This window comes from Solanum pennellii, chromosome 3, assembly GCF_001406875.1.
Source record: "Solanum pennellii chromosome 3, SPENNV200".
Lineage (NCBI taxonomy): Eukaryota > Viridiplantae > Streptophyta > Magnoliopsida > Solanales > Solanaceae > Solanum > Solanum pennellii.
In genome coordinates this window covers 67,405,136-67,430,914 of record NC_028639.1, presented here as the reverse complement: position 1 = coordinate 67,430,914, position 25,779 = coordinate 67,405,136, and the positions used below count along the sequence as shown (strand labels likewise).

Below are 25,779 nucleotides of genomic sequence, written 5' to 3'. Positions count from 1 at the left end.
GCCCATTTAAGAAAAGGGCTTTTTAGCCCGGTCAAGTACCCCTATGACCAAAATTTCAGAGACACATCTTAACTAAACTAAGGTTCTATTACCCCTGAATTTTTTTTTTTTTTATAATTTTATACACCTTTTGTCTTATGTGGCACTCTATGTGACTCCACGCAATTGAGGCGCGTCAAAGATATTTTGATGCCACGTAAGCCAAAGAGGTACACAAAATTACAAAAAAAAAAAATAAGTTCAGGGGGTAATACGACCTTAATAAGGTGTGTCTTTGGGATTTCGGTTATAGTCTAACAGGTACTTGTTTTTTTTCTAAATATTATAAAGATAATTTTATTTGTGAATTTGATTAACAAGTAGTGACAATGTCTCATTTGTATCCATTAAGATTAAGACGTTTGAATTTGAATACACATTTAAATATTAAGATGTGCATTAAGATCTAGATGTGTAAATCTGAATAAACATCTGAATATTAAAATACTGTCTCTGAATCTAAACACTAAATTATTGGGACAGTTTGTTTTCAATATCTGAATGCACATATGGAATTAAACGTTATATTAATAAAATATTATAAAAACCTTGTTAGTAAAATAGTTTTTTTTCCAGATAAAATAATATTTTGAACATTTTTAACGTAACAAGGTAATATGATTTATCTTTTAAGAACTCAACATCAAGTTACATCATTAATATGACTATTTTTTGCACTCAAATACTTTGAGAATCTAATATAATGCAATTTAAAATAGTTTATATAGAGTAGTAAATATATAGTTTAGGAAAATATTTTATTTTATTTTATTATAGAAATTTTTTATTGTTACCGATCAAATAACTAATACTTTCTTATTTTTTAAAATCGTGCTAAATATTATATCATGTGAGTGCTTATCAATTCAAATATATTTATTAATTTAGAATGTAAAAGATGTATATTAAGTTAATATGAATAAAGAAAATTATAATGGCAAGCATGTAATTAATATTAATTAAATAAGAAAACAATTTTTATGAGTTGTGTGATTTAGTTGAATTAAGATAGGAGTTCTATTTTTTAGTCTGAATAGTGTTAAGGGTGTGTTACAGATCTGATTCATTCAGATATATTCAGACCCATTAAGAGGGTTATAAGAAAATAAAACAAACGAACTTAATCAATTGAATCTGAATAATTAAGATCTAGTTCTTAAAAACAAACACACTTAATAAGGCAAATCTGAATAATTAAGATTCAGACCCTATTAAGTGCAAACAAATGATACCTAACATAATGTAATATTGTTTTGTCGATATGTATGATAATATTTTTAAATTATAATTTATAATTTAATTTAATAATTATAAAAAAATATAATTTTTTAAAAAGTGGGCTGGCCCGGCAAGCCTGTAGCCCACGTACTTGTGGGCTGGGCCGACCATTTTCTGACCCACACAATAAATGGGCTAGCCCGGCCTGGCCCGTAAAATGTCAAAGCCTGTATGGGTTAGCCCGGATGGCGTGGGCTAGCCCATATTGACAGCTCTAAATATAATGGCTTAATTTTAAAAAGGAAAGACAGCACTACTTAATGTTTCATACATAAATCAATTATAATGGCCCAACATGCACAAAAGCTAGCTTGGGGTCAATCACCATCACTATGATCCTTATTCTAAATTAAACTTCACCATAAAGCAATCCAACACACAAACAACATCATGTCCCTCAAAATTTCTACCAGTCTGCAGTGCCTAAAAGCAAATTAAAGCAAACAGAAAAGCTAAAAAGTTACCCAAATCTTCTTAAAGAAACCAGAATGGCCTCACCATAAAAGTGGAAATCCCCTGTAACATATTCAACTCACCATGTGAATAAAGTTTGACGCAAGTCGTGATTTTCACTAATATCTAATATATATATATACTCTTATATAAAATATTTTTATACTTTAGAATTTGAATGAACCTCTTACGCCCGTAGCTTCGCCACAGGTCCCACCACATAAATCATGCAGTCTAACTTAGCTCTGTTAATGAAGTATCACCATTTTCTTAGCATACCAAGCAAAGTATCTATCAACTTTTTCTTTTTTCTAAAGTTTAAAAATATATTTTTGTATCATTCAAAACACTACTCTGTTTTTCTCCTTTGAGACCCATTATACTTCCTCCCATTTCTTCTTCCTCTCAGCCATGGCTAATATACTCACAGCTTTTTTCTTCATTACTACATGTCAAACTCTATCAGTACTCCGTGGAGTTCACAGCCATGGCGATGCACATAAATGCAGATCATATTGTGGAAACTTAACAGTAGATTACCCTTTCGCAGTTCAATCTGGCTGCGGCCATTCCGGTTACAGAGATCTCCTATTTTGCATCAACGATGTTTTGATGCTTCACATTAGCTCTGGATCCTATCGCGTATTGGACATCGATTACGCTTACGAATCCCTAACCTTAGACGATCCTCACATGTCAACTTGCTCGTCGATAGTATTCGGTCATCGCGGCAACGGCTTCGTCGTTGAGCGGTGGCGGGAGCCGTATTTGAACCCTACGGCGGATAATGTGTTTATGCTGCTAGGTTGTACAGCGGAATCGCCGCTGTTCCAAGGGTTTCCGGGGAAGCATTTGCCGTGCCGGAATGTTTCCGGGATGGGCTGTGAGGAGTATTATGGATGTCCGGGCTGGGATATTATTGGGCCGAAAAAAGTGGGGGTAGTGTATGGATCAGGTCCACCTGATTGTTGTGCAGTTTCGTTTGAAGCTATTAAGGCTATTAATTTGACTAAACTTAGCTGTCAAGGGTATAGTAGTGCTTATAGTTTAGCTCCATTGAGAGTGGATGGACCTCATGGATGGTCTTATGGCATAAGAGTGAAGTATTCAGTTGAAGGAGATGACTCATTTTGTAAAGCTTGTGAGGCAACAGGAGGATCTTGTGGCTATGATGTTAATGATTTTAGCAGTTTGTGTATGTGTGGATCATGGAATTCTACTTCCAATTGTGATTCAGGTGATTGATCAACTTTTTGCTTTTCGAGAGTCAAAATATTACTCGAAGTTTTGCATCACACATGTTAACTTTATGTGCAGTCCATTCAGCTTCGCACAGAAGAACTTGGTCGTTAATGGATGCACTAACAGGTATGGTATACGCTAACAAATGTTAAATATTAGAAAACAGATTTAGTTTGTTAACATGAATCCTGCTCTGATAACATGTAGGACTCATTGGATGTATTTCCATCTGGAAGCTCTCCGCCACACTTGGACTATAGGGAAAAAGTCATTTTCTAGTGTTTGATCGATCCAGAGAAGAAGACGAAGAGACTTAGTTCAAATGTGTTTACCAGAAGAACATATAAGTGCAACTTATATCAATGTTGCATCATCTCAAGTTTTGTTTGAAGAATGAAGAAATTGATTGTATTTTAGTAATTGTTATGTCTGTACACGTATAGAGACAACTTGATTCTTCAAGTTACTGTATAATTTAAGATTTTGCAACTAAATATAAACCTGCTTATATTCTTATTAACTTAATTAAGTGGTGAAAATTGACATGCTAAATTGTGTAGATTTCGAAGTTTTAATTTCTTTTGGAGTGGTAACTGTCTAATAACATGAGGATGATAAAATAGAAAAAACGCCAGAAACTATCAGTAGTAGTTCCCACATTAAAATATATCCATTTTTGTAATCAACAAGTCCTTTCTTAAGGTCTGACAAATTGGCTAAAGCAGTCCAAAGATTTGGCATGAAAAGAGCACTGGTTGTTCATTCAGAAGGTCAGTCTAGATGAGATGAGTCCTCTTGGTATTGTTCCCTGTTACTGTATCTGTTCTCTGTTTTTCAGAGGGTGAAGGAATCAGCTCTTATTGTTGGTCCACTTTCTGCTTGAAAGTTGATGGAAAGTACCACATTGAACATGTTACAGGTTCCAAATTTGTGGAAGATTGAGAAACACGTATAATGGTTAAATATTTGAAATCAAAGCGAGAATAGAAGACACTTGAATCAACTTTGAATTTTTAAAATGAACAATGGTTCATTTACAACTACATGGGCGTACCACTCATATAGAGGTCGTAATTGTTAAAAACATAGTCACAATCATGGTTAAACAAGAACGTGCAGCATAACAAATAGAGTAAATAAAGGAAGGTGTCTAACTCAATATAGAGTTGGTGTGACCCAAGTTGGAGGACTAATACAACTGAGGGAAACACCATTGTAATGCGGCTGGATGCTGCCATCTGCTAAGCTGAACACCCCCATGTCCAAGCCTCCTCCTCCTCCTTCAAGGGTTAGGTATGATCCAAAATAATGATCTGTGAAATAAATATGATTGGACTTGATTCCTGGAAATTGAGAAGCTTGGACTGAAATAGAAGCATTATAACCCACAAAAAATGCTCTATCCCCTAATTCACTGGTTTCTGTCCCTTTGCCAGAAGCTAAATCGATCTGGAAAACACGAAATTCTATTTTTAGCTCTTCATAGGTATGTGGAATATTTAGATGGAGTCCCTTGCGCGAAACTACAAATAATGATCCAAGTGATTCTAGGATGTACAGTTCTCCTGCAACAACTCCATGTTCGAATGGTATCTCAGCAACCATATGACTTGTAGTGGATTGAGGGCCAGCAACATCATAAACTATGATATGGCCCAAACGATCTACTCCATAAAAGTAGCCATTAAAATATACCAAATCACGACCACCACGTGCAAATCGAGGCGAGTGAGTGCCTTGATCCAAGACAATCCTGTTCCATCTCAAATCTCCTCGTCTCCAAAACTTGATATAACCTCCATCAATGACCATGAGAATGTAGTCGGATGCATGAGAAGGACTAGCTGACAGAACTGCTTTCTTAAAAAAGGTACATGGGATGCTGCTCCGACGTCCATTGTTATCTGCGGTAGAATTCTGATGGGGCAATTCGATCTGAACACCGGAAAAGGGATGTAATAGACTAACTTCACCATTATCTTGTCCGACTGTAATAAGCCAACCCAGAGACTCCATACATAGTTTTCTACTAGCTTTCGGGATCCTCTTCTTCAGAATCATGCCAGTACAGAGACTGAAGAATTTTCGACCATCCTCCTCCTCTTCTTCAGCTAACATCAGCCATGGAACTCTAGGCAGGTCACTGTTAAAATTGTTCTTAGTAGCTGCAGAGTGCCAGGATTTGCAGACAGTACGGAAAATGGAGTAATCTTCAATCAGATTCAAACGCCAAGCTATGAGAGCAAGCAACTCATGTTGAAGTTCAGACCAATCAGGCATATTTTGTGCCATTGCCGAAAACTATTTCAAGTAATCAAGTTGAAGGAAGAAAACCCTACATTCTCCGATTCAGGACTATCTGAAGAGAAAAGGTCCTTTATTTTGAACTTAGAATCAAATATCATTCTTTGACTTTTCATATATAACACAAATAGTCCCTTATATTTACAAATTAGCGAAGTTTTAGTCTCCAGAGAACATTATTTACATAAATAGATAAGAAGGTTAGAAGATACTATTTAAAAAGTTTTTTTATAGCTATAGAAAAAAAATCCATCTTATTTATCAAACTACTATATCAAAAAAAAATTATATAAATAACATTATAATAAAAAAAATCGTAAACATAATAAATCTTTCGTCTCAAAAAGAAAAGACAAGTCAGTACTTCACAAATACAATCATCATGGATGATTAATGCTCCATGGGGATGAACAAGAACAACTTTGAGTCTAGACGCAAAGATAAAATTATGTGCTTTGTTAGAATTATAGGATTTGATTCTAGAAAGATATAAAAAAATACTATTCAACCAATCATATCATATCATTCATATATATATATATACTAGTTTCAGCACACGTGCGTTGCACGTGTATCCTATGTTAATTTTTTTTATATTTCATTATAACAATTAGAATTCTACGTGTACATGCATGTAACGAATAACAAAATCCAACAATTACAAATAAAATTATAAAATTGTGACAAAAACATCAGATGAAGAATCTTATTTTAATGTATAAAATTTATCAACAAACTGTAAATTTAGAACTTTAGATAGTAACAAAAGATTAACTTTAGCCTAAATAAAAATACAATTAAAACAATCAAAAATTTATGGAAAATCAAATTAAAGAAGTTTAATCACAATAACATCAAACGAGGAATCTTATTTTAATGTATAAAATTTATCAACAACTGTAAATATAGAACTTTAGATACTAATAGCCAATTTGCATTATATATAGTCACAAAAGATTAACTTTAGCCTAAATAAAAATACAATTAAAATAATCAGAAATTTATGGAAAATCAAATTAAAGAAGTTTATAGAGAGAAAACACATACAAAATAAACAAAGAAAAAAACATGCGACAACATACACATTCTTTTGAAGACTTTAATCATATAACAATGCAAATCTTTAGTGGGCAACTGGGCATTGATTATGGTCTTTATATATTGATTTAACTCAATGATCTCATAATAACCAAAAATTTTAATATTTAGTGTGGCATGTAGAATGATTACTATTTATAAATAAATATTTTATAATATTTTAATTTAACACAGAATAAAATGATAATCTAATTTTATACTTTATTATTTAAATCTTTTTTTACCCTTCAACCAAAAACAACCTCCATAGGGAAAAAAATAGACAAATACAATGAGAACTTATCAAACAATGTAATATAACACCAAAAGATTGAAGAGAAGGCACCATATCAGAAAGAAAATTGATGCATTTGGATTGTATTATATATAGCCAAAAAGAACATATACAATGAAATTAATTTTATACAGTGACTATTAATTAAAGAAATATAATTTTTTTTATGAACAACATATCTCAAAATTGTAGTCCACCTTACTTTTTTTTTCCTATTAATATATCAACATATCATCTAAATATAACAAAAAATCATTTAATATAGAAGGAAGAATCATAATTAACAAAACTAAAACGGGAAGAACAAGGAAAAAATTGTAATCTAAATCGTGACTTACTCTTTCAATAGATTTATTGTACGTTCATCTAAATGTTAACATAGCATTTTCAAATGTATTAGAACCATACTGTGCCATCATATAGTTTCATGCAATAGAGAAGACCAAGAAAATTTTTGAAAAAAAGGTTAGAATATGAATTCTTGTGCTTTTGAGTGTTCTTGATTTGTGTTGTTATTTTCTTTCTCTATGTCTTAAATATCTATACATTTCAATAATATGTGGAAGATGAAAATAATTCAAGTTAATTAAAAAGAGTGAAGTAACATATGAAAGTTCAAAAAAGTGATCTTTTCATTTACAATATTCATTGTAATTAATGTAAGTTAATTAAAAAGAGTGAAGTAACATATGAAAGTTCAAAAAAGTGATCTTTCATTTACAATATTCATTGTAATTAATGTAAGTTAAGTAGTGCCATCAAAATTTAAAACTGAAAAAACCTTTCAACTTCAGTAATTAAGTGATGCATGAATAAATAGGAGTAATAGAAAGACTTTAGGAATCTTATCATTGTTTTTCTAAATATATCATTGTGTAATTAAAATATTTATATTTAATTAAATAATAAATTAAATCTTAATTTAGTAAAAGGGCAAAATGATAATTCAACTTTTCACTATAGAGCTTCCCACTTATAATAATATATATATATATGTTGATAACCATAAAGAATTACAATGAAAAAATATTGATTGCCTAGGCTCGCATATTCATTTTTTCACATATATAAATATATATAGTTTTCTGTAAGAATGTTTTTGCCTTTTCAAATTCACATGCATATTGGACAAGTTAATAGAAGTTGAAAAGGTATTATTGAATACATCAATTGACCATTAATATGCCGTTACTTGCAATTTTTGCAAACTTTTACAATTCTAAATAATTTGGTCATCATAACCAAAAAAGAAAAAATTGATGTCTATTCATTTTAATATTAAAAAAGAAATATCACAAACCCGATATATATAAAAATTGGAAGATTTTAAGTTTAAAGTTAATTTACGAAAATGTCTTTCACTTATTTTTTTATTAAAATCAGATGTTACAATTTATCATTTTCTATTGCTTAATGACTTTAATTATTATTATTTTTTAATTATATTAGATAACCGTTCCTTCGAATAAACCCAGAAGACAAAACTCAACTTCTTGTAGTCAAGCCATACAATATTTTTTTTCATTGTGAGCAACTAAGTAGTTGAAAAGGGGGACAAAAGCTAAAAAAAAAAGGTGAAAAAAGGGAAGTGATATAATATTTATAAAGTTATGTTAAATGACATCACAATTGCTCGTCAGTTATATTTTTATTAATTATTATGCTAATAAATGAAAAAATAATGAAGAGTTATAATAACTTATAAATAAACTATAAAGAGCCCAAAAGAGGAGTAAATAGCAACCATTTGGATTCAACTATCTCTTGCCTACCATGAAAATTTCGTATAAAATGCATATATTTTATTTAGAGATTGAAGATTTTTTTTTGTTCTTCCCTAATTGGTTTATGTTATTATTATTCATTTCAGATTGTATAAGTTTTCAAATTGAAACAACAAATATAATTTTCACCAAATTTTTTCAATATCATTTATTTATTATGATTATCTAATTTATTTTAAATATTCACATTCATGAATTATATCTATTTACCTATCAATTGATATCTTAATATTTATAAATTGCATGCTTTTTATAATCATAACCTCCGAATGTCTAATTTGAAACTTTAAAATATCTTTTCGTATTCTAGCACTTTTATCTATATAAATTCATATATATATTTTTTTTGTTTTTTGAGACCTCCACCAAAATTATCCCTTATCATTATATTATCAAATTAGTGAAGCACTTATATTTAATTTTGTAATATTTGATTCATTCTTTTTACTCAATCAAGAAGATTTTACAATTTTGATTGATTATGAAAGTCGCTGACAAAAATTTGAAAAAAAATATGTATTGATTTTGTATTTCGTTTTCCCTCTATATTGTTATGATTAAAGTTTAAGAAATGATGTGTGTGTTGTATATTTTTTCTTCTTTATTCATTTTATGTGTTTTTTCTATATATATTAGACTTCTTTAATTTAATTTTCTTGATTTTTTTGTTTTCATAAGTCCGTATTATTTTTTTGGGGGTTCTGTTAGCCATTTGTGACATAATTGAAAATTTATTAACTACTAAATAAAGTTCAAAATTTATAAATATTGTTGTTGTCACCCTTTTGGAAATTTATTTGTAATTGTTATTTTAATACTAATTATATATTTTCATATATACTTAATTGTTGTAATGAATCTATAAAAATTTGCATGGGTCACACGTACAATACAGCGCATGTACTCAGAAACTAATTATAATATATTTAACATACACTAAACTCTATTTTCTTTCACATCATTATAGTGAGATTAACTATACTAATTTTTTACTTATTTCTTTTCACGAATTTTAAGTTTTTTTATTTTTAAATTTACTCGTATGCGAGTTCAGACCATCATCTCCAAAGATATAATAAATATTACTGGTGACATAATATATATAGGAAATTACGTAAAATAAAAATTGTCATGTATGATGTTATATAGAACACGTGTATCTATTTATTTAAATTTATATAAAGTTTCAGTTTAAAAACGCATCTATATTTGTTTAAATTTAGACAAGTTTGTACATATTCAGTTGGAGGAATAAATATGAAATAAGATCATATTAAAAGAATACACTCATGTAATATATGTCTTTTTAAAATATCAAAACACAACTGAACTTCATTTGTAGAAGAAGAATTTTATAAATGTGAATTAACGCAAGTCTTTTTCATTTTACTCATCAATGCCTCACTAAAAGAAAACTATTCGCTTTTCATGCTTGTTCATTCCTAATCTTGTTATAATCCAAAATAACATATATTTTGACAATCTCATTATATATCTTCAATAATTCCTTTAGAAATTTTGGACTTGATAAAAAAAAAGTTAGAGAAAATTTCACTAATTCTTAGAATCAAGAGTTCTCATTATATATCTGTTTTTTTTAATCATATATATGTATATATATATAAATTAATTTTTTTCGTTAAAAAAACAGTGTCAAGCGATATTTCATAATTTTTTTAAATATGTCCCTTCTAATCAGTAATCACTAGTACTTTTCCTCTTATCTAAACTCAAAAAAATCTAATTTTAATGCTATTCTCAATCTGTGGAAAATTATTTAATGTTTAAGTCTTTAAGATGTTGTCCTATTAAGGTTCAGTTCAACTCTATTCTATTTAGCTCCACTTTTACATATTCATTAGTTTCATTATTAAAATTTTTTGTGGCTCTAATCTTTTTAAGATTATCCTCAACTTCTTTCCCATAGTCGTTTCAACATTCTCGAAATTTCTCCAATGATCTAAATTTTTTAAAACTTTTTGTGAAATTAAAAAAGTGCTTGTTCTTAAATTCACAAGGCTCCAAATCTTAATGTGGTTATTCTGTAAATGTGTGCTTCAAGTTTTAACGGTTAATTTGGAAGCATTTCATCTACAATGGTGTACCTAACAAAAATATTATATTTTCTCCTTATTTATTAAGCATTACATGTAATCAAAATATTATAATCTCTCAGTGATTATATAAAACATGATCAGTGCAAAATATAAGAATTTTGTTAAGCATCTTAAAAATATAACATTTTTAGATGTATTTGACATATGTGATGATACACCAATAAATTATTGTCATTTTAGTTTTGAAATTCTTAACTGGCATATTATTTCAATGTCATAATTCTATTTTATTTGTAAAGATATAATACAAAAATTCAAAAGTTACCAATGCCGAGCTTGTGACAATCTATTTCAATGACCAATGGATCTAAAGATACACTAAATTCTCATATTACTAAATTCTCATATTATTTTATTTTTATTTTTTAAATTATGTTTTATCTATGAAGTTATAAAACAAAAAATCAAGTATGAAAAAAAAGTCATTCTTGAGTTTCTATTTCTTAATTATTCTTTATAGCCATGATATTATTATTATTATAACACATAAAATAAAATATGTAACTTCATGATGAACATTTACTAATAGTAATAATTATTTATATGCTTTAGAGTTATTACAAGTTAATAAGATGCTAATTATGTGTTTGTGAAATACTACCTTAGATCTTATTAAGAAATATATTAATTAAGTAATATGAAAATTTGATTAATTTTATTTGTAGTTATAAAATATTAGACAAAATTAAATTGAAGCACTAAAATATTAGACAAAGTTATATACCAAACTCAAGAAGTTAAAATGAAAAATTGGAAACTTAAAAGCTGATTTATTGTATTGGTAATTGCAAGGTCAAAAATATTTGAGCGCGTTAAATCCTCTAACCGGTTAACATTGTACATTTCAATTCATATTTGTATAATAAGTACATGTAAAAATATCTTCCAAGTGTTTAACATTGTGCATTTCAATTCATATTTGTAAAACACATGTTAAGTGACCTCATTATACAAATCAAAACTAGTGAATCTAACTGCTTTGCGCGATAGATAAAAAACAAATTATGTGAAACATACATGACAGATCACTCATATAGAGGTCGTAATTGTTTAAAACATAGTCACAATCATGGTCGAACAAGAACATACAGCATAATACATTGAGTAAGTAAAGGAAGGTGTCTAACTCAATATAGAGTTGGTGTGACCCAAGTTGGAGGACTAATACCGACTAAGGGAAACACCATTGTAATGCGGCTGGATACTTCCATCTGCTAAGTTGAACACCCCCATGTCGAACCCTCCTCCTCCTTCATAGGTTAGGTATGATCCAAAATAATGATCTGTAAAATAAATATGATTGAGCTTTATTCCTGGAAATTGAGAAGCTGGGACTGAAATAGAAGCATTATAACCCACAAAAAATGCTGTCCCCTAATTCCCTGGTTTCTGTCACTTCGCCAGAAGCTAAATCAACCTGGAAAACACGAAAATCTGTTGTTCCATATGTTATGTGCTGTTCATCTTCATCTTCAAAACGTACCAAGGTAAGTGGAATCCTGTCACGATCATCTCTGAAGTACCTTAGATGGACTCCATAGCGCGAAACTACAAATAATGATACTAGTGATTCTTGGAGGTACAATTGTTCTACAACTTTAAGAGGATCAAATGGTATCTGAGCTACCATATGATTTCTACTGGATTGAGGGCCAGAAACATCGTAAACTATGATGCGGCCCTATCCATCTACGCCACAAAAGTAGCCATTAAAATATACCACATCAAGACTACGTGCAGCAGGGTAAATGCTTTGGTCCAAGATAATCCTGTTTCATCTCAAATCTCCTGGTTTCCAAAAACTGATACAACCCATGCCTCCATCAATGACCATGAGAATGTAACCGGATACTATTTTTTACTCATTTCTTATCACAAATTATAAGTTCTTTCATGTTTAAATTAGCTCGTGTGCAAGTTCAGATCATCTTCTCCATTGTGAATTTGTAAGGAAGAAACAAACAGAAGTGACAAATTTACTCTTGCCGGAAACAGAACTGCATCTGTAACGTGAATCTACAATATATACTTCCCAAAGGAACAGATGGCAAGTTAAAAATAGAAAATAGTACTAAAAGAAAATGTTCAGAAAAAGGAACTTCAAATCCAGCGTCTTATTAAACAACCCCAACTAGAGGAGAGGAGGCAGTTAAGTTACAGAACTCTCAACTTCATTTTTATTGTCAGGTTGACTACTAGAGTGCATAGATGAGTTCTAGACTTTGGCAGGATTGTTGGGAATAGCAGCGGCGTCCTTCAGCATGGGAAGTAGCTTTCCCTGTTGATGCTTCTCTAATACGCCTACACGACAAGAAACAAATGTCAGCTGCTGCATGCAAGTTTTAAGGAAAAAATATGAAAGATAAAAGAGGATAAGTTGATGATTCTTACTGTCGCAGCCACCAACATGTTCTCCCCCAATAAACACGTTAGGCACAGTCCTCTGCTTAGTCCATTCTAGTAATGCTGCTTGAACCTCATCTCCATCACCTTCAGATTACAAAGAGAACTCTCATAATTATAATATATGCTCCAAGAAACAAGAATGGGAGAAACGAACTAAGCATAGCCTTTTTGAGCAACGGTAGGGGGTTCAGGAACTCTTTGAGCAAAGATAAACAAAGCCACAAAGTTCGAGATGTATCTATTAGAAGACATGAGAAACCAAACATGTTATAGCAACACAGATCTCTCGATCAACCTAGTTCTAGTGCTTCTATGTACTTCCAGAACCAAATTCATCTTTTTGTATAATTGTAAGGTGAGGCCAGCTTGCATGCACCTCACCACAACTATTCAGGTGCATAATTCATACTCAATCAATATTTGATGCCCCTCACCAACCTAGGTCTTAGGTCTGTCCACCAAGACTTAGGTAGGTTCGGGCAAATGGCTTTGTGAACAAACTATTAACAATGTCAATAAGAGTTCTGAATTTTGTTATTTCTACTAAAACTGTTTACAGCTCACACCAAAATTATCTTTTGAATATTGTGGTGTTAGACATCTATCGTTCTCTGTCATCCTTATAAAGAACTGTAATTAGGGGGGTAAATGAGAATGTTGAACTAAATAAAGGAAAGAGACATCTTTTTGATATAGATCAAAAAATAAGAAGGTAAGACACATTAGTTGAAATGGAGGGAGTACTTTTTTGTGTCTGTTGAAATTCGAACCTTGCTTCATAATCCCAAATATACCTACTGGCTACTATAATGAATCAGCACGCACATTCTATAAAACGTAATAGTCTTCCTTTGAGTATTGAAACAATCACCTAATAGAAATTTTCAAAGTTCTTTTTTGTTGCTGAATGTCAATCTTTCTATATAAAAGAATATGGCCAAAGCAAAAGAGGATGTTTTTTTGCTTCATGAGAATAAAACTACATCTAGGTAAGAAAACACATTTTTTGCAGCAAGGAGGTGGAATAAGGTTTATATAAAGCACTTGGAAACAATTGATATGCGGAGTCACTCACTTTCCCGGTCAAGTTCAATAACTTTAAAAGTAGCACCAAGCTGGGAAAGAAGTTTCTTCACCCTTGTGCAATATCCGCAGTATGTTTTACTGCATGAAGAAAAGCAAGCATATGGCGTTAATAAACATAAACGCCATGTCAAATGAGAGACAGGGAGCTCATTCAGAACAATTACATGTCTGGTGAAGGTTAAAAAAATGACTTGCAACCTTATATAATGAAGACATATCCTGATATTACAATACTTGGAACAACTATCATGACAGATTGCCGAGAGAAGAAAATGTTACAACAAAATTCTTTAACAAACTTGACATCTATCACCCCGGCCCACCGTGTTTCTATTCCCAATGGTGGCACCAGGAATTTATGGAGCTGTAACCTGAAACAACTTTTGAACCCCCTTCGCCACTACACTAGAATCCTCCCTCTCTCATGTGAGGGAGATTCAAACAACTAAAATAAAAAATCTTGAACCCCTTTGCCACTACACTAGAATCCCCTCTGACGTAAGGGAGATTCAAACAAACAAAAACCATATTTTTTGAACCCTTTGCCACTACACTAGAATTCGAAGAACCAAAAATCACTATTTTTAAACCCCTTTGCCACTACACTAGAATCCTCTCTCATGTGAGAGACCCAAACAAACAAACATCAGTAGTTTTGATCGCCTTTGCGACTACACTAGAATCCCCTCTCATGTGAGGGAGATTCAAAACAACCAAAGATCATAATTTTTGAACCCCTTTGCCAATTCATCAGAATCCTCACTTCAGTGGGGAGTTTCAAACAACTAAAAAAAACCGTTTTTACTATATTTGCCAGTGTTATTTTTCCACAAAGGGCATTCAATTGAACCCTAGCTCTACATAGCTTTGAGTTTAGGATTGGAAGACTCACATCTCATCTTGAATTACAAAACCAAAACTAGACAAAATTGAAAGCTCTTAACATCACCAACCTTTGCAATAATTAAGAATTAACCAAATTACACGAAACCCATTCATATTCCCCAACAAACATAAAACCCAAGTAAAAAAATTCCTCTTTTTACTACTATGAAACATGAAAGAATAAAAAATGAAAAACCCAGAAAATTAGGTAGTGAGACCGAACCAGAGAGAGGAACATAGACCTGAATACGACAACAGGATTAGAGGAAACGATCTGCTTGGCTTTGGTAAGAGCGGCCTCCATTTGTTCTTTGCTAAACTGAGGTGAACTGAACATTGATCCCATTGCCTCCTTCCTTTATTAACACAATCAAAGATGGCCGAATAAGCTTAACAGGTGTTTGAAGCTGCGTTCTGCTTGGTGTTCCAGAAACGACACAGGTGGCTTCTGCTCTCTTGTATTGACTTTTTAATCAACAAAAAGGAGATGGCTCATATTCTCATCAATTGCGTTTATTTTATGCACTTTTACAATCCAATTGGCTAAGATTCCTCGTCCTAATTTTCTTTTGCACTTACAAAAGTCAAATCTTCTTTGATTGTGGTATCCTGTGTATATATAATGCATAATAGAGATTAATGTATAAATTATCTTGTATGTATTATTTGATTTGATATTTAAAAATAGTTGATATTATGTAAAAATATTTATTTATAAAAATATTCATCATAATTGTGATGGAATAGATGTGACCGTCTTTGAAGGGTAATTGAGTCTTTAATCATTTTTAATACATATATTAAATTTATATTACTAATACTTAGGAAACAATGATAATATTAGTTATACACTCTTTAATACACAATAGAATGTATATTAGCTATACATAGTAAGGAAAAAGTGTACCAAACAATAAATAACTAATATACAAATCTAATGCATGCATTATTTTTACTAATATATTCTACTAAACGATCCCTTATTCACACTAAATGTAGCTAGTGTTTTGAAAAGTAAAATTTTATATTAGTTACAATTAATTTTTGAGTTAATTAAATGCATAATGAAAAATTCATGGAATGAAAATTTATAGTTCATTATAATATTTTAAACCTTTTGCAAAAGTTTTACTTTTCATGTAATCGATCTTGCGGACAGGGGGGAATATACTTACATGGTTCTCTTTTTGATTGGCCACATTTAGTTTTCATAGTATATGAAGCATATTCCCTCTTTTTATTGTTTCAAGGACAATTTATTATACAAATGAAAAATGAAAAGATTTAGTAATGACATATGCAACATCCATTTATATTTAAGAGCTTTATAACATGAACCTGCTAAAAACATAAGAACAGATACCAGTCAAGCAGTGGCAAATCCAATCCAAAATATACATACATGATAAGCTCAGGTACAACTTAAGTCAATGAGTTCAGAACAAGTGTAGTCTTATTATATGTATACTTCTTCCTTTTTTTTGCATATAAATACATTGTTGCATAGTTCGAGCTAAACACAAAGGGTTCAGTTGAATCCACAGAACCCGCTTCAGATCCACCTTTCTAGTCTAGTAACCAGTAAAGCCAGAATATTAGTCTCATGAACTCCATATTGTTGTATGAATAAGAGAGGTCTATGACTTGGAAGCAAAAATAGCTTCTAAATCTTTGTACAATCCTCTTGGCTTTGACTTGAAATCTGCTGATGAATCTTTAGATGAGCTCCCACTTCTCTTAGGGTTCCAGAATCCACTCCATCTAACACGACTTGTTGACGGATCACTTGTAGTTACATTACTGTCTTTACTAAAGCTGGACTTTGCTAGTTCTCTGAATTGCCTAGTCAATGGTCTATCAGTACCTGAGCTTCTACTACCAGAACTCCGATTCCTGTCACAAGACGAAGTAACATCCCCGGTTTCCTTCAGTACACGATCTAACAGTGCAGACCCACTTTCAAGCTTTCTGATCAATCTTTGAGGAATGAAAAACAAGAGGAATCCAATTGATGCTGCTTTCAGACCAGAGCAGAAAGACTTGTCTTCAGCACCGAGTCTCTTTGTCTGTCTGTATAATGCATACCATTCATTTACAAGCTGAGCTAAAAATGCTATGAAAAACAGTGCAATCATGGTGATACCGATTGCTGTCTCATTTCTGGACGAATTTCTTCCTATGAGAGCAATGCAAGCAGCGAAAATACCTGTTTCGCAGGCAACAGAGATGATCTCAACAAGCTGAACCTTTTTTTTAATGAAAGGCTTCTTCAGAAGCATGAAGAATAGCTGGAAAGAAGTGATGGTAAGCAGGACAACTATGGGAGATTTTGAAGACAAACTCTTCAAATAAGTACCAGCCACAATTCCAAGACAAACACGCTTCACAAATTCAAGAAATGTGAAGTATATTCTTAGAATCCCAAACAGCTTCTGGATGAAAGGTGCTTCCGCATCTTCCGTCTCATCGTCTGTTGCAATGACTTTGTCAGGATGCTTGTTGGGATTTCCTACTGCAATCTGAGAGAGCATATACTTTGGTGGACCCCTTAGATCCTCAAACAGAGGCCCAAACATGACTACATATCTAGAATCACGCGAATTTCTCCATGTCCACTGACCTCTTTTACCAGGACCTAGGGTAACTCGGACTAATTCTTCATACCAATGGAATTTCTGCCCTACTTGGTGTACCTCCTTATACTGAAGTAGCTTCCCTAATGTTATTCCAATAGAGAGGAACAAAAACAATTGTAACAATAGAAATGATACTAATCCCAACAGCAAAATGCCAACAGCAATTCCTGCAGATGATCCTCCTAGAAGAAAAGAAGAACAGAATTTGTGAATACAATTAGAATAATAATTCAGGTACTGGAATCTTGACTCGTTGTGACGAAATATCTGCAAATCACGATCTTGCAGCGATGTCAGTTCTAATTGATGTAATGCATGGAACCTTGACCTCATCAATATAAAATTTAAGGAAAAAGAGGTTTAACTGTTACGATAAATACTCTGTATTCGAGATCAGTCATTACAGATGTATCCTATCATTTTTAGATGTGAAAACCATTTGGTGTAATGCATTCATTGCAATTGAAAAGGAGCATAGTGCATAAGGATTAGAAATACCTTTAACTACGTTTACCGAGGCTTTGCAAATGCAAGGTATAGCTAGAATTGTAAGAAAGATCTCAAATCTTGGAAAAACCAAGGCCCCATAGCTCCACTTTTTTTCTCTGTCCTTTCTCAGTCTTAGAACAAAAAGGACCAAAGCATGCAACAATATCAAGCTGCCCCCAATAACAGCTAACCAAAACATGCTTCTGTTGAAATCCCTCCACCTGAAAACATCAGATGCACACATGCTAAATCTCCGATCTTTTGCTTATAAGCTTGAGAGAAATATTTCAGGTACATGCTTGATCATCCTTTTTTTTTCTTACTACACGTAAGCTCCAATAGCTGAAGCATGGTTGGTACGTCTTACTTTGTACATTTAATTGTGTGCCAAAGCAGTCATGGAGTGGTCTAGCATGATAAATTGACATGTTGTCAACGTTTATTTCTCTTTAAGAGGGTTGATTTGTGACAGCCAAAGTTCTGTTTTCACCTGGTTTGAAGGTTGTGTGATTTACTAGCAGTAATCCTGATCTTTACTGCATGTTACTAAAGTGTTGAAAAAGAGGAAACCAGTTCAAAGTACACCTCAGACACAGAGATTCATCGTGCTGTTATCGAATGAATTGAAAAGGTAAACATCCTTTGACCACTTCAAAATATTGTGACATGAGACATCTTTCAAAACTTACCCATTAGAATATTTTGGATCCACGATATACTGAGCTTCCGGAAGAAGATCCTGGCTCTGCCATTGAGAAGAACATTCTATAACATGATCATGGAGCAAATATTTAAGTTATTGTGAAGTTTATAAATTCTTACCCCGAAGATTGATCTATATTCCATAGGACTAAGCGGCAACCCATATAATGCTGCAGCTTTGTTAACATTGTATTTGCCAGGCTTCATTCCAAAATCGTTGATTTTAGAGCCGTATGAATGAGGGTCTGTTGTTGAACCCGGTCCCATCATAAATTGATGCATGCTTCCCATTTCCCATGGGAGACTGAAGTAGGGAACACTCCATTGCAGGCCTCTAGCAAATTCATAGTATTCAACTGGCAAGGTAATTGGCAACCATCTCGTCAACGCAAAAAACTGGATGTGACAAGCTATTCTCTGTTTCAAGACACAAAAAGAAAGCATGTGTATTCAGAATATAATGTCATGGATCAAAGAACTTTGTAAATTTCAAATAAGCTCAATGGATATAAGATACTCGAACATTTAAAAAAGATGTGTTTGCTAACCAAATGCTCATCTCATGGTTGCTTGCAAGAATAAATCTCAGAAATGGATAAAATGAAAATGCACCTGGACTTAACTCAATGCCAAAAGCTAGCGCATGAGGTAAGGATAGCCCAAGACCAATTAAGGAAAGAACAAATCATTTCCTCTACCAATGTGGGAAACTTAATACGCCCTCTCGCATGCCAGAATTGGACATCTGGAGCATGGACAACATAGCATGGAGACCCAACACCGGGACACACAATAGCAACAATGAGTCTGACTTTGATACCGTGTTAAGAAATAGACCTGGGCCTAACTAAACCCCAAAAGTTAGCTCACAAGGTAGGATTATCCAATATTATGTAAGGAGAGAACAACTTGTTTGCTCTGCCAAACAACTTCATGACCTTCACTAAGAGACTTAAGAGTTCTAAAATTCATATCCTGCCCCGTGCATCTAACGACCAAAGCAGTACCACATGGAATGCAAACTGTATTGCATGACAGTCATCAAGTCTAACATAAAGTTGTTAAAGAAAGGATATTTACAAAAAGATTTCTAGCAGGATCAGATGTCATTAAAGAGCTTGGTCTTGAGTATGCACCAACAGATTGCAGGCTTGCGGTTGAAACTGTGAGGAGCCCTGCTGCAAAAGACGTAACCACGAAAGCAGAAGTTGCCAAGATGGAAAGCACTTCAGATGTTACTGGTACAGTATCTGTAAAAAATTAAAGGAGATTGATTGTATACTTGAGCAATTAAAGTATCTCTAAAGCAAGAGAAAGTCAGCTTGAGCAGAAATATAGACTATTACAGTGCTTGAGCCGGAGAATATTAGATTGTAGGTTCATGTTTCCAGCAACATCACCAGTTACATTTTCGGGGATGCTCACAGAAACAAAATCATCTCTGGCTTGTATATTGACAGTGTACATGCTTCTACTCATTTCTTGAAAGCTGGAAATACATAAGAAACGCTAACTCCATGAGCCATGACTAGTACATGATAGTAATGATGTTATTCTTTTGTGACTTAACAGGAAAATATTTTCATCCAGGAAGATTGGCGTAAGTGGAGATGCTAACCTCTGCAACTGCCCTCCAGATATGGATACATGAGAACTATTAAAGCCAAACACTGGCTTAACAAACTTTATCAGTACAGGAATTTGCTCATCACAGGTCCTCATCCTAGATGTTGTGCTCAACCTGACAGCAGGCCGTTGCATATCTGAAGGACCGACCAATAAACAATTATATTCTGGAGAAATAAAATAATGAGCGTATCATAAATCATCAGGACAATTAAATATCATCTACATGTCATACAGCAGGTGAGCAGTGGATATGCTCCTTTCTTATTTAGACGTTTCTTCTTTAATAAGTTTCTAACAGGCAGTCAAACATACCGTATAGAAAAGTAACAGGAGCTATAGGAGCAATAGGGGTTCCCTGCCAGCTCAATATTAAGTCTGATCTTACGCTCAATGTCACTATGGCTGTCTGTGATATACCTCTAACCTGGAAATGTGCCGAAAAGATTTAATGATATTTGTAAGTACTGCAATAGGCTATAAAGTACAATAAACTTGGAAAAGAACTAACCTGAAATCCAAATCTACGTTCTCCAAAGCTATTTCCACTAATGGGAGTAAGCAATCCCTGACTTATGCTCAGGGAATTCAAAATATCCGTTGATGAGTTAGAAATTGGTTCATTAAAGTACAAATACACCTCCATGTTTTCAGTACTATTTGTTGCTCGGACGGTTCTCATTTCACTGTCAATTTGAAGTAGCCTTTCAGGTATATGAGTCCTTATGTCAGCGAACACTGTCCTTCTATCTATTGAATCCAGTATCAAAGAGATTGAACTTTAGTTTATTGAAGTCTTGATTGTTAAACAATTATCTTTCTACGATTGGACTGGTTTCTCTAGTAATTATCACATTATGAGAATTTTATTCGGTTGCCACAGAAAGATAGACATGTCTTTGAATCAAATGGAAGGCCTAAATATATTTCTGAGAACATCTAATTAAAACGGAGGATCTATTAAAGAACTGATATGAACATGACCATGGTAAGGCAGCTGCTCACCAAAATGTATAAATAAACTTGAATTGTCTGTTCTTTTAAATTTGTTTCCAGCAGGGTCCGAACAGAAGTTTTTATCCATTACCAAGATCACTCTTCCATACTGATCACGTGTAGACAGACTCACGACAACAGAAAATTTGAGGTCTGGCTCAATAACATTGAGTGTGTTTGGCACGACCTGTCCAGCTCCATAAACGAGAAGCTGCATGCAAAGAGAACACACATTGATAACTATGAGCTGAAGAGATAATGTAAAGGAATTCCCAAGAACTTTAGAGCTCCTACACCACTCTCAATACAAGGACAATTTGAGCATGCATTGGTGAAGTTCAGCCAAAATATATCTATCTCGGACTTCAATTGGATTTGAAAGGTCAAAATCTCTGAAGGAAAGATTCTTAGACATCATATACTGAAACATGAACATTAATTCTTCCTGAACTTCACTTACGCAGAAGGTTCATAGCAAGAACCCAAGCCGTCATACAAAACACTTCCCAATTAAAAAGGATAACGAAGTCTGGGATGGTGGAAAACCATCTGTTGCCAGCATTTAGCTTTTCGTCTACTTACATTGCAGGAATTTGTGGAAGCACATCCGAAACCACCTTGGCTCCAACATGGCTCAGTGAAAGTTATGTCCACTGAAACATTGGAAGCATTTGTAAAAGATGTTGGAGTGGTAATGTAAGCTGTAGGGGGGATGGTGTCTGCAGAAGAGAAGGCACATGAAATCAGGAAGAGAGAAACATAACTGAATTTAAACTTTACCGGTTGTTACAACTAGACTAGAGTCCATGATATGAATGCATATCAAGCTTAAAAAGACCAAGTTTATTTGCAACCCGTCTATAATTTGGAAGACAACTGCAACCTAAAAGTCAAAAATTTAGTAGGGTGCCTAAAATGTTTAAAATGTAACATTATCATATTTTTATTACTATATACTAAGGAGAAGGTTCCAAAGCTATATGATTAACAAGCTCTGTAATTAGGTTCTCTTCATATTTGGTGATTTCTCCATAACATAAGTAATAGCTAACTATCTTGGACAAAGAAGGCTCAGAAGCAACAAAAACAACTTAAACCTTCATGAGAGAACTCAGAAATACACCATAGAAGAGAATTGTTGTTTTGTGTGCCCATAAATGTCATTTTTGAAGTATCACGAATTACTAGTGTTCAACCAAGACCATGAAAGGGAAGAAAGGTTGAGTGCTACCAACAGTCCAGTTATAGTGAGAACATCCAACTCCAAGAGATCCATTAGTGCAAACTTCGAAAGTATGCTTTCCATTAAGCAATTGCGTGTAAGAAACTTCTCCACCTTCACAAACTACAGGCACATAATCATCCAACTACAATAACAGTAAATGTAGAGTTAATTGTACTGTGTAACAAAATGTAAAACTAAATGAGCTGAAAAATTACCAAGGGGAGAAAATAATAACTGAATCTCGATAAACATATAACAATCTTCAATACGAAGTTGGATCATAAGCACAATTCGTAGATATCTCTGAAAATCTGTGTTATACTGACTGCGTACTTTCCAAATATTCTATGGATGTGATAACACAAATATTTCTTCCAATTCACAAAAAAAAGATAATTCTGGATGAAAATAGGGATAATGTTAACATTCATGTACTACAAAGATGACTTTTTTCCAGATGAGTTAGTTCGCTTTGCCTAATACATGGTAAAACTGTAAAAGATGACGCATGCATAATGTCAAGGGACCAAGGGACACCTTTAGCTAGCCCTTACATTAATCGTAGTAAGATAGCCCTTTCCTATAATCCTTCGCTATATCACCAGGAAAATATTATGTTTCCAGGGAAACAAGATCCCTCATTTTTGGCATTGCAGAGTCTTACCATTAAATGCTATATATTTAATTAAAGGACTGAAAGAATGGATAGATAGAAGTCTGCTGAGAAGAGGCAGCATAAATATGGTTTCTCTGAGCTGACTGATCCTCATCTTAGATACAATAATAACACTGATTCACCCAAACCCCTTCTCTTCTTTCTTTCTTTCTCGTCAAGCTAAGATGGTAAAGTTCATGTTCACATTGACCACGTATTTACTACACATCAAGGTATGCGACATAGTTTACTGATGATGTTGAACATAAGTTCTCCTGTGCTTGTGTCTTTTAGTGAATTGTGAAAATAGTTCCAAATCCTATATAGTTAAATATCTCCAAACTTTGAATAAAATTAACCAAAATTGAATTCTAGTAAAAACTTCCGTGATTACTTCTCCTAGACATTCAGATTTTCTGATTACCAACCTATAAAGGTGAAATTGCTCGAACCTCTTCTTTTTCTTTAAGCCATTACAGTCAGGGGTCGATCTAAGGTGGTGGGAGCAGGTTCTCGGCAGCCAGTATCTTTCGCACAAATCTTATATTTAAGATGAGAAATCTTATACTCCTATTTGTTAGGAATACACTAACAAAGTATTTCTCTTGGTCCAGTAGTAGAAATGGAACTTGTTAAAGCTTTCTAGCCTCCTTGATGAGGGTTCATTTCCTCTTGGGCACATATAATTAAAAAAAATAAAGGTGAAATTTCAAATCCTGAATCCGCTTCTACTAAGTCACTCTCACGTGCCTTGATCCTAAAGCCTGAGAACATGAATACTATCAAAATGCTCAAAACTCTCAACATGCAAATTCAAGGACAATCCACATTCATAACTCAATGTCACGTAGACAACAGTTTAAAAGCGTTAGTGAACTGACCTTACAACTAGTTGAACAATCCGCACAAATGTCACCACTACCACCAGCCAAAACTTGAAAAGCAAAATTCGCAAAACTCCGGTTTGTGATTTCACGAGGAGTAGTCAATAACTTCAAAGTAACCTCTGAGCCATCGCATCCAACTCCGAAGCTCAAAACGACGAAAACACAAAAATGCAAAATCAACCACAAAAATAATTTTTCTCTATCCATTTAACTAGAATTACATCCAATTTGCATGAGTACCAACAGCTTTGAGTAAGCACTTCAAAACTTTCTAAAAAATAAGGATGAAAATGTTATTATTGCATGAAAATGCTGAAATTGAGGAAGGAACAGGCGGAATACAGAGAAAAAAAATGGATATTTTTATTAGTAGTGGTGTTGAAGAGATATAGGACGTGAGACTGAGAGTGGAACTGAGGATAAGAGAGAGGAAAAAGATTCCAAACGGACAGAAAATGGCGTAATAAATGAAGACAAAATTGAGAGGGACAGTAGCTGTAGCTGTGATTTGGGCAATGAATGTGAGAGGAAGTAATTGAATTTTAATGTTAAAACTTTGAGAAAGTGATGAATCTGCTGCTACAGGACAATGTTGTTAGGATCGAATCCACACACTTGATGAATAAAGAGCACAACAGCTTTCGAGAGAAAGAGATGAGAGATCTAGAGAGAAAGAGAGAAATCAATATTTCGTGGTAACACCTCGTGAGTAACTTTCCACGGCGGTGGGGTATATATATTAATAAATCAGAGTATTTTTGCTTACAGAGAATAAATGGAGAATAAATTGTACAGCCTAAAATTTAAGTCGGGGCGCTGCACCGAACCCCTCCTTCGGATGGGGGCGGGGCCCCCCATAATCCCTTGGCAACCTCACCGCGGAGGTTAAACCGTGTAAACAGTTATATATATAAATCAGGCTCCACAACCTAACAAATGTGTATGCCATCTCCAATTTTATTAGTACAAATGTGGGCTCCCATTTAAAACCCGCTAAATTCATTTTTACTTTGTTCATTTTTACGTTCTCGAATTAAAATGAATTTAGAAATTTTAAAATATTGATGAATTTTTATTTATAATTTATTTAAAAATCTCATAATAAAAATGTAAAATCTAATATGAGAGGGTGGAAGTTTCTAAAACAATAAATTAAAGAAGGAATTTAAAAAATTTACTTTCCATCATAAATTTCATATCTTATCACGTCATATAAATTAAAGTTAATGGAGTAATGTGTACTCTATTCATAAAGTTTCTTTAAGCTCTAATTAATAGGAAGAATATATACGCCTACCAAGAGGTACAATTCAATAAGTACACAAAGTTTCTTACATACACCAATAATAAGGGCAAGTTGAATTCTTAAAGTCTCGTCTTCAACTAAAGCAGTATAATCAATGGAAAAAAATAAATAAATTATAGTACCATGGACCGAAGGTTCGCGCGTTTAGACGAATCTAGTAAAATTTTTTGTAGATTCCATTTTATATAAGAAAATTATATAAATATAAATATATATTAACTTGTGAACTCCGTAACAAAACTAATTGATGGCTCCATGAAAATGACGTGCATGAAAAATTAATTATATTGC

At 33.0% G+C, this 25,779-nt stretch overlaps 4 protein-coding genes and 1 pseudogene across 7 annotated transcripts; 1 reads left to right on the top strand and 4 right to left on the bottom strand.

Moving 5' to 3' along the window:
• Positions 1–2,044: 2,044 nt before the first annotated feature.
• LOC107012956 lies at positions 2,045–3,538 on the top strand. Its single transcript, XM_015212933.2, has 3 exons — positions 2,045–3,007; positions 3,088–3,138; positions 3,220–3,538. Exons 1-3 carry the CDS (start codon positions 2,182–2,184, stop codon positions 3,270–3,272), a joined length of 930 nt encoding a protein of 309 aa, XP_015068419.1. The 5' UTR covers positions 2,045–2,181; the 3' UTR covers positions 3,273–3,538.
• A 458-nt stretch (positions 3,539–3,996) lies between these two features.
• Positions 3,997–5,406, bottom strand: LOC107013016 (putative F-box protein At1g65770). Its single transcript, XM_015212999.2, has one exon. It carries the CDS (start codon positions 5,302–5,304, stop codon positions 4,168–4,170), a length of 1,137 nt encoding a protein of 378 aa, XP_015068485.1. The 5' UTR covers positions 5,305–5,406; the 3' UTR covers positions 3,997–4,167.
• Positions 5,407–11,591: 6,185 nt separating this feature from the next.
• On the bottom strand, positions 11,592–12,447 carry LOC107013608 (annotated as a pseudogene).
• A 107-nt stretch (positions 12,448–12,554) lies between these two features.
• On the bottom strand, positions 12,555–15,548 carry LOC107012258 (glutaredoxin). Its single transcript, XM_015212048.2, has 4 exons — positions 15,209–15,548; positions 14,071–14,159; positions 12,981–13,079; positions 12,555–12,890 (listed from the first exon to the last, which is right to left on the bottom strand). Exons 1-4 carry the CDS (start codon positions 15,310–15,312, stop codon positions 12,805–12,807), a joined length of 378 nt encoding a protein of 125 aa, XP_015067534.1. The 5' UTR covers positions 15,313–15,548; the 3' UTR covers positions 12,555–12,804.
• Positions 15,549–16,328: 780 nt separating this feature from the next.
• Positions 16,329–24,604, bottom strand: LOC107014329. Of its 4 annotated transcripts, XM_015214190.2 has the most exons (13): positions 24,177–24,604; positions 22,647–22,782; positions 21,998–22,134; positions 21,425–21,626; positions 20,931–21,169; positions 20,735–20,846; positions 20,412–20,556; positions 20,140–20,282; positions 19,874–20,043; positions 18,914–19,210; positions 18,781–18,836; positions 18,101–18,312; positions 16,329–17,784 (listed from the first exon to the last, which is right to left on the bottom strand). In XM_015214190.2, exons 1-13 carry the CDS (start codon positions 24,387–24,389, stop codon positions 16,604–16,606), a joined length of 3,243 nt encoding a protein of 1,080 aa, XP_015069676.1. In that variant the 5' UTR covers positions 24,390–24,604; the 3' UTR covers positions 16,329–16,603. The 4 variants fall into 4 exon arrangements, with proteins under 4 accessions (XP_015069676.1, XP_015069677.1, XP_027771774.1 ...); XM_015214191.2 differs by lacking the exons at positions 22,647–22,782; positions 24,177–24,604 and adding an exon at positions 22,513–22,644; XM_027915973.1 differs by lacking the exons at positions 21,998–22,134; positions 22,647–22,782; positions 24,177–24,604 and adding an exon at positions 21,876–21,994.
• Between the last annotated feature and the right edge of the window lie 1,175 nt (positions 24,605–25,779).

What these genes read in the sequence shown, in the direction of transcription:
- LOC107012956 (XM_015212933.2), top strand. Translation starts at nt 2,182, where the DNA reads ATGGCTAATATACTCACAGCTTTTTTCTTCATTACTACATGTCAAACT. An exon ending in TACTTCCAATTGTGATTCAG is followed by an intron (nt 3,008 to 3,087) that starts GTGATTGATCAA and finishes CTTTATGTGCAG; the next exon opens with TCCATTCAGCTTCGCACAGA. An exon ending in GTTAATGGATGCACTAACAG is followed by an intron (nt 3,139 to 3,219) that starts GTATGGTATACG and finishes GATAACATGTAG; the next exon opens with GACTCATTGGATGTATTTCC.
- LOC107013016 (XM_015212999.2), bottom strand. Translation starts at nt 5,304, where the DNA reads ATGGCACAAAATATGCCTGATTGGTCTGAACTTCAACATGAGTTGCTT.
- LOC107012258 (XM_015212048.2), bottom strand. Translation starts at nt 15,312, where the DNA reads ATGGGATCAATGTTCAGTTCACCTCAGTTTAGCAAAGAACAAATGGAG. An exon ending in TATTGAACTTGACCGGGAAA is followed by an intron (nt 13,080 to 14,070) that starts GTGAGTGACTCC and finishes TGTAATCTGAAG; the next exon opens with GTGATGGAGATGAGGTTCAA. An exon ending in ACATGTTGGTGGCTGCGACA is followed by an intron (nt 12,891 to 12,980) that starts GTAAGAATCATC and finishes CTTGTCGTGTAG; the next exon opens with GCGTATTAGAGAAGCATCAA.
- LOC107014329 (XM_015214190.2), bottom strand. Translation starts at nt 24,389, where the DNA reads ATGGATAGAGAAAAATTATTTTTGTGGTTGATTTTGCATTTTTGTGTT. An exon ending in ATTGTTCAACTAGTTGTAAG is followed by an intron (nt 22,783 to 24,176) that starts GTCAGTTCACTA and finishes CTGTTATTGTAG; the next exon opens with TTGGATGATTATGTGCCTGT. An exon ending in TCTGGAGGGCAGTTGCAGAG is followed by an intron (nt 20,283 to 20,411) that starts GTTAGCATCTCC and finishes ATGTATTTCCAG; the next exon opens with CTTTCAAGAAATGAGTAGAA.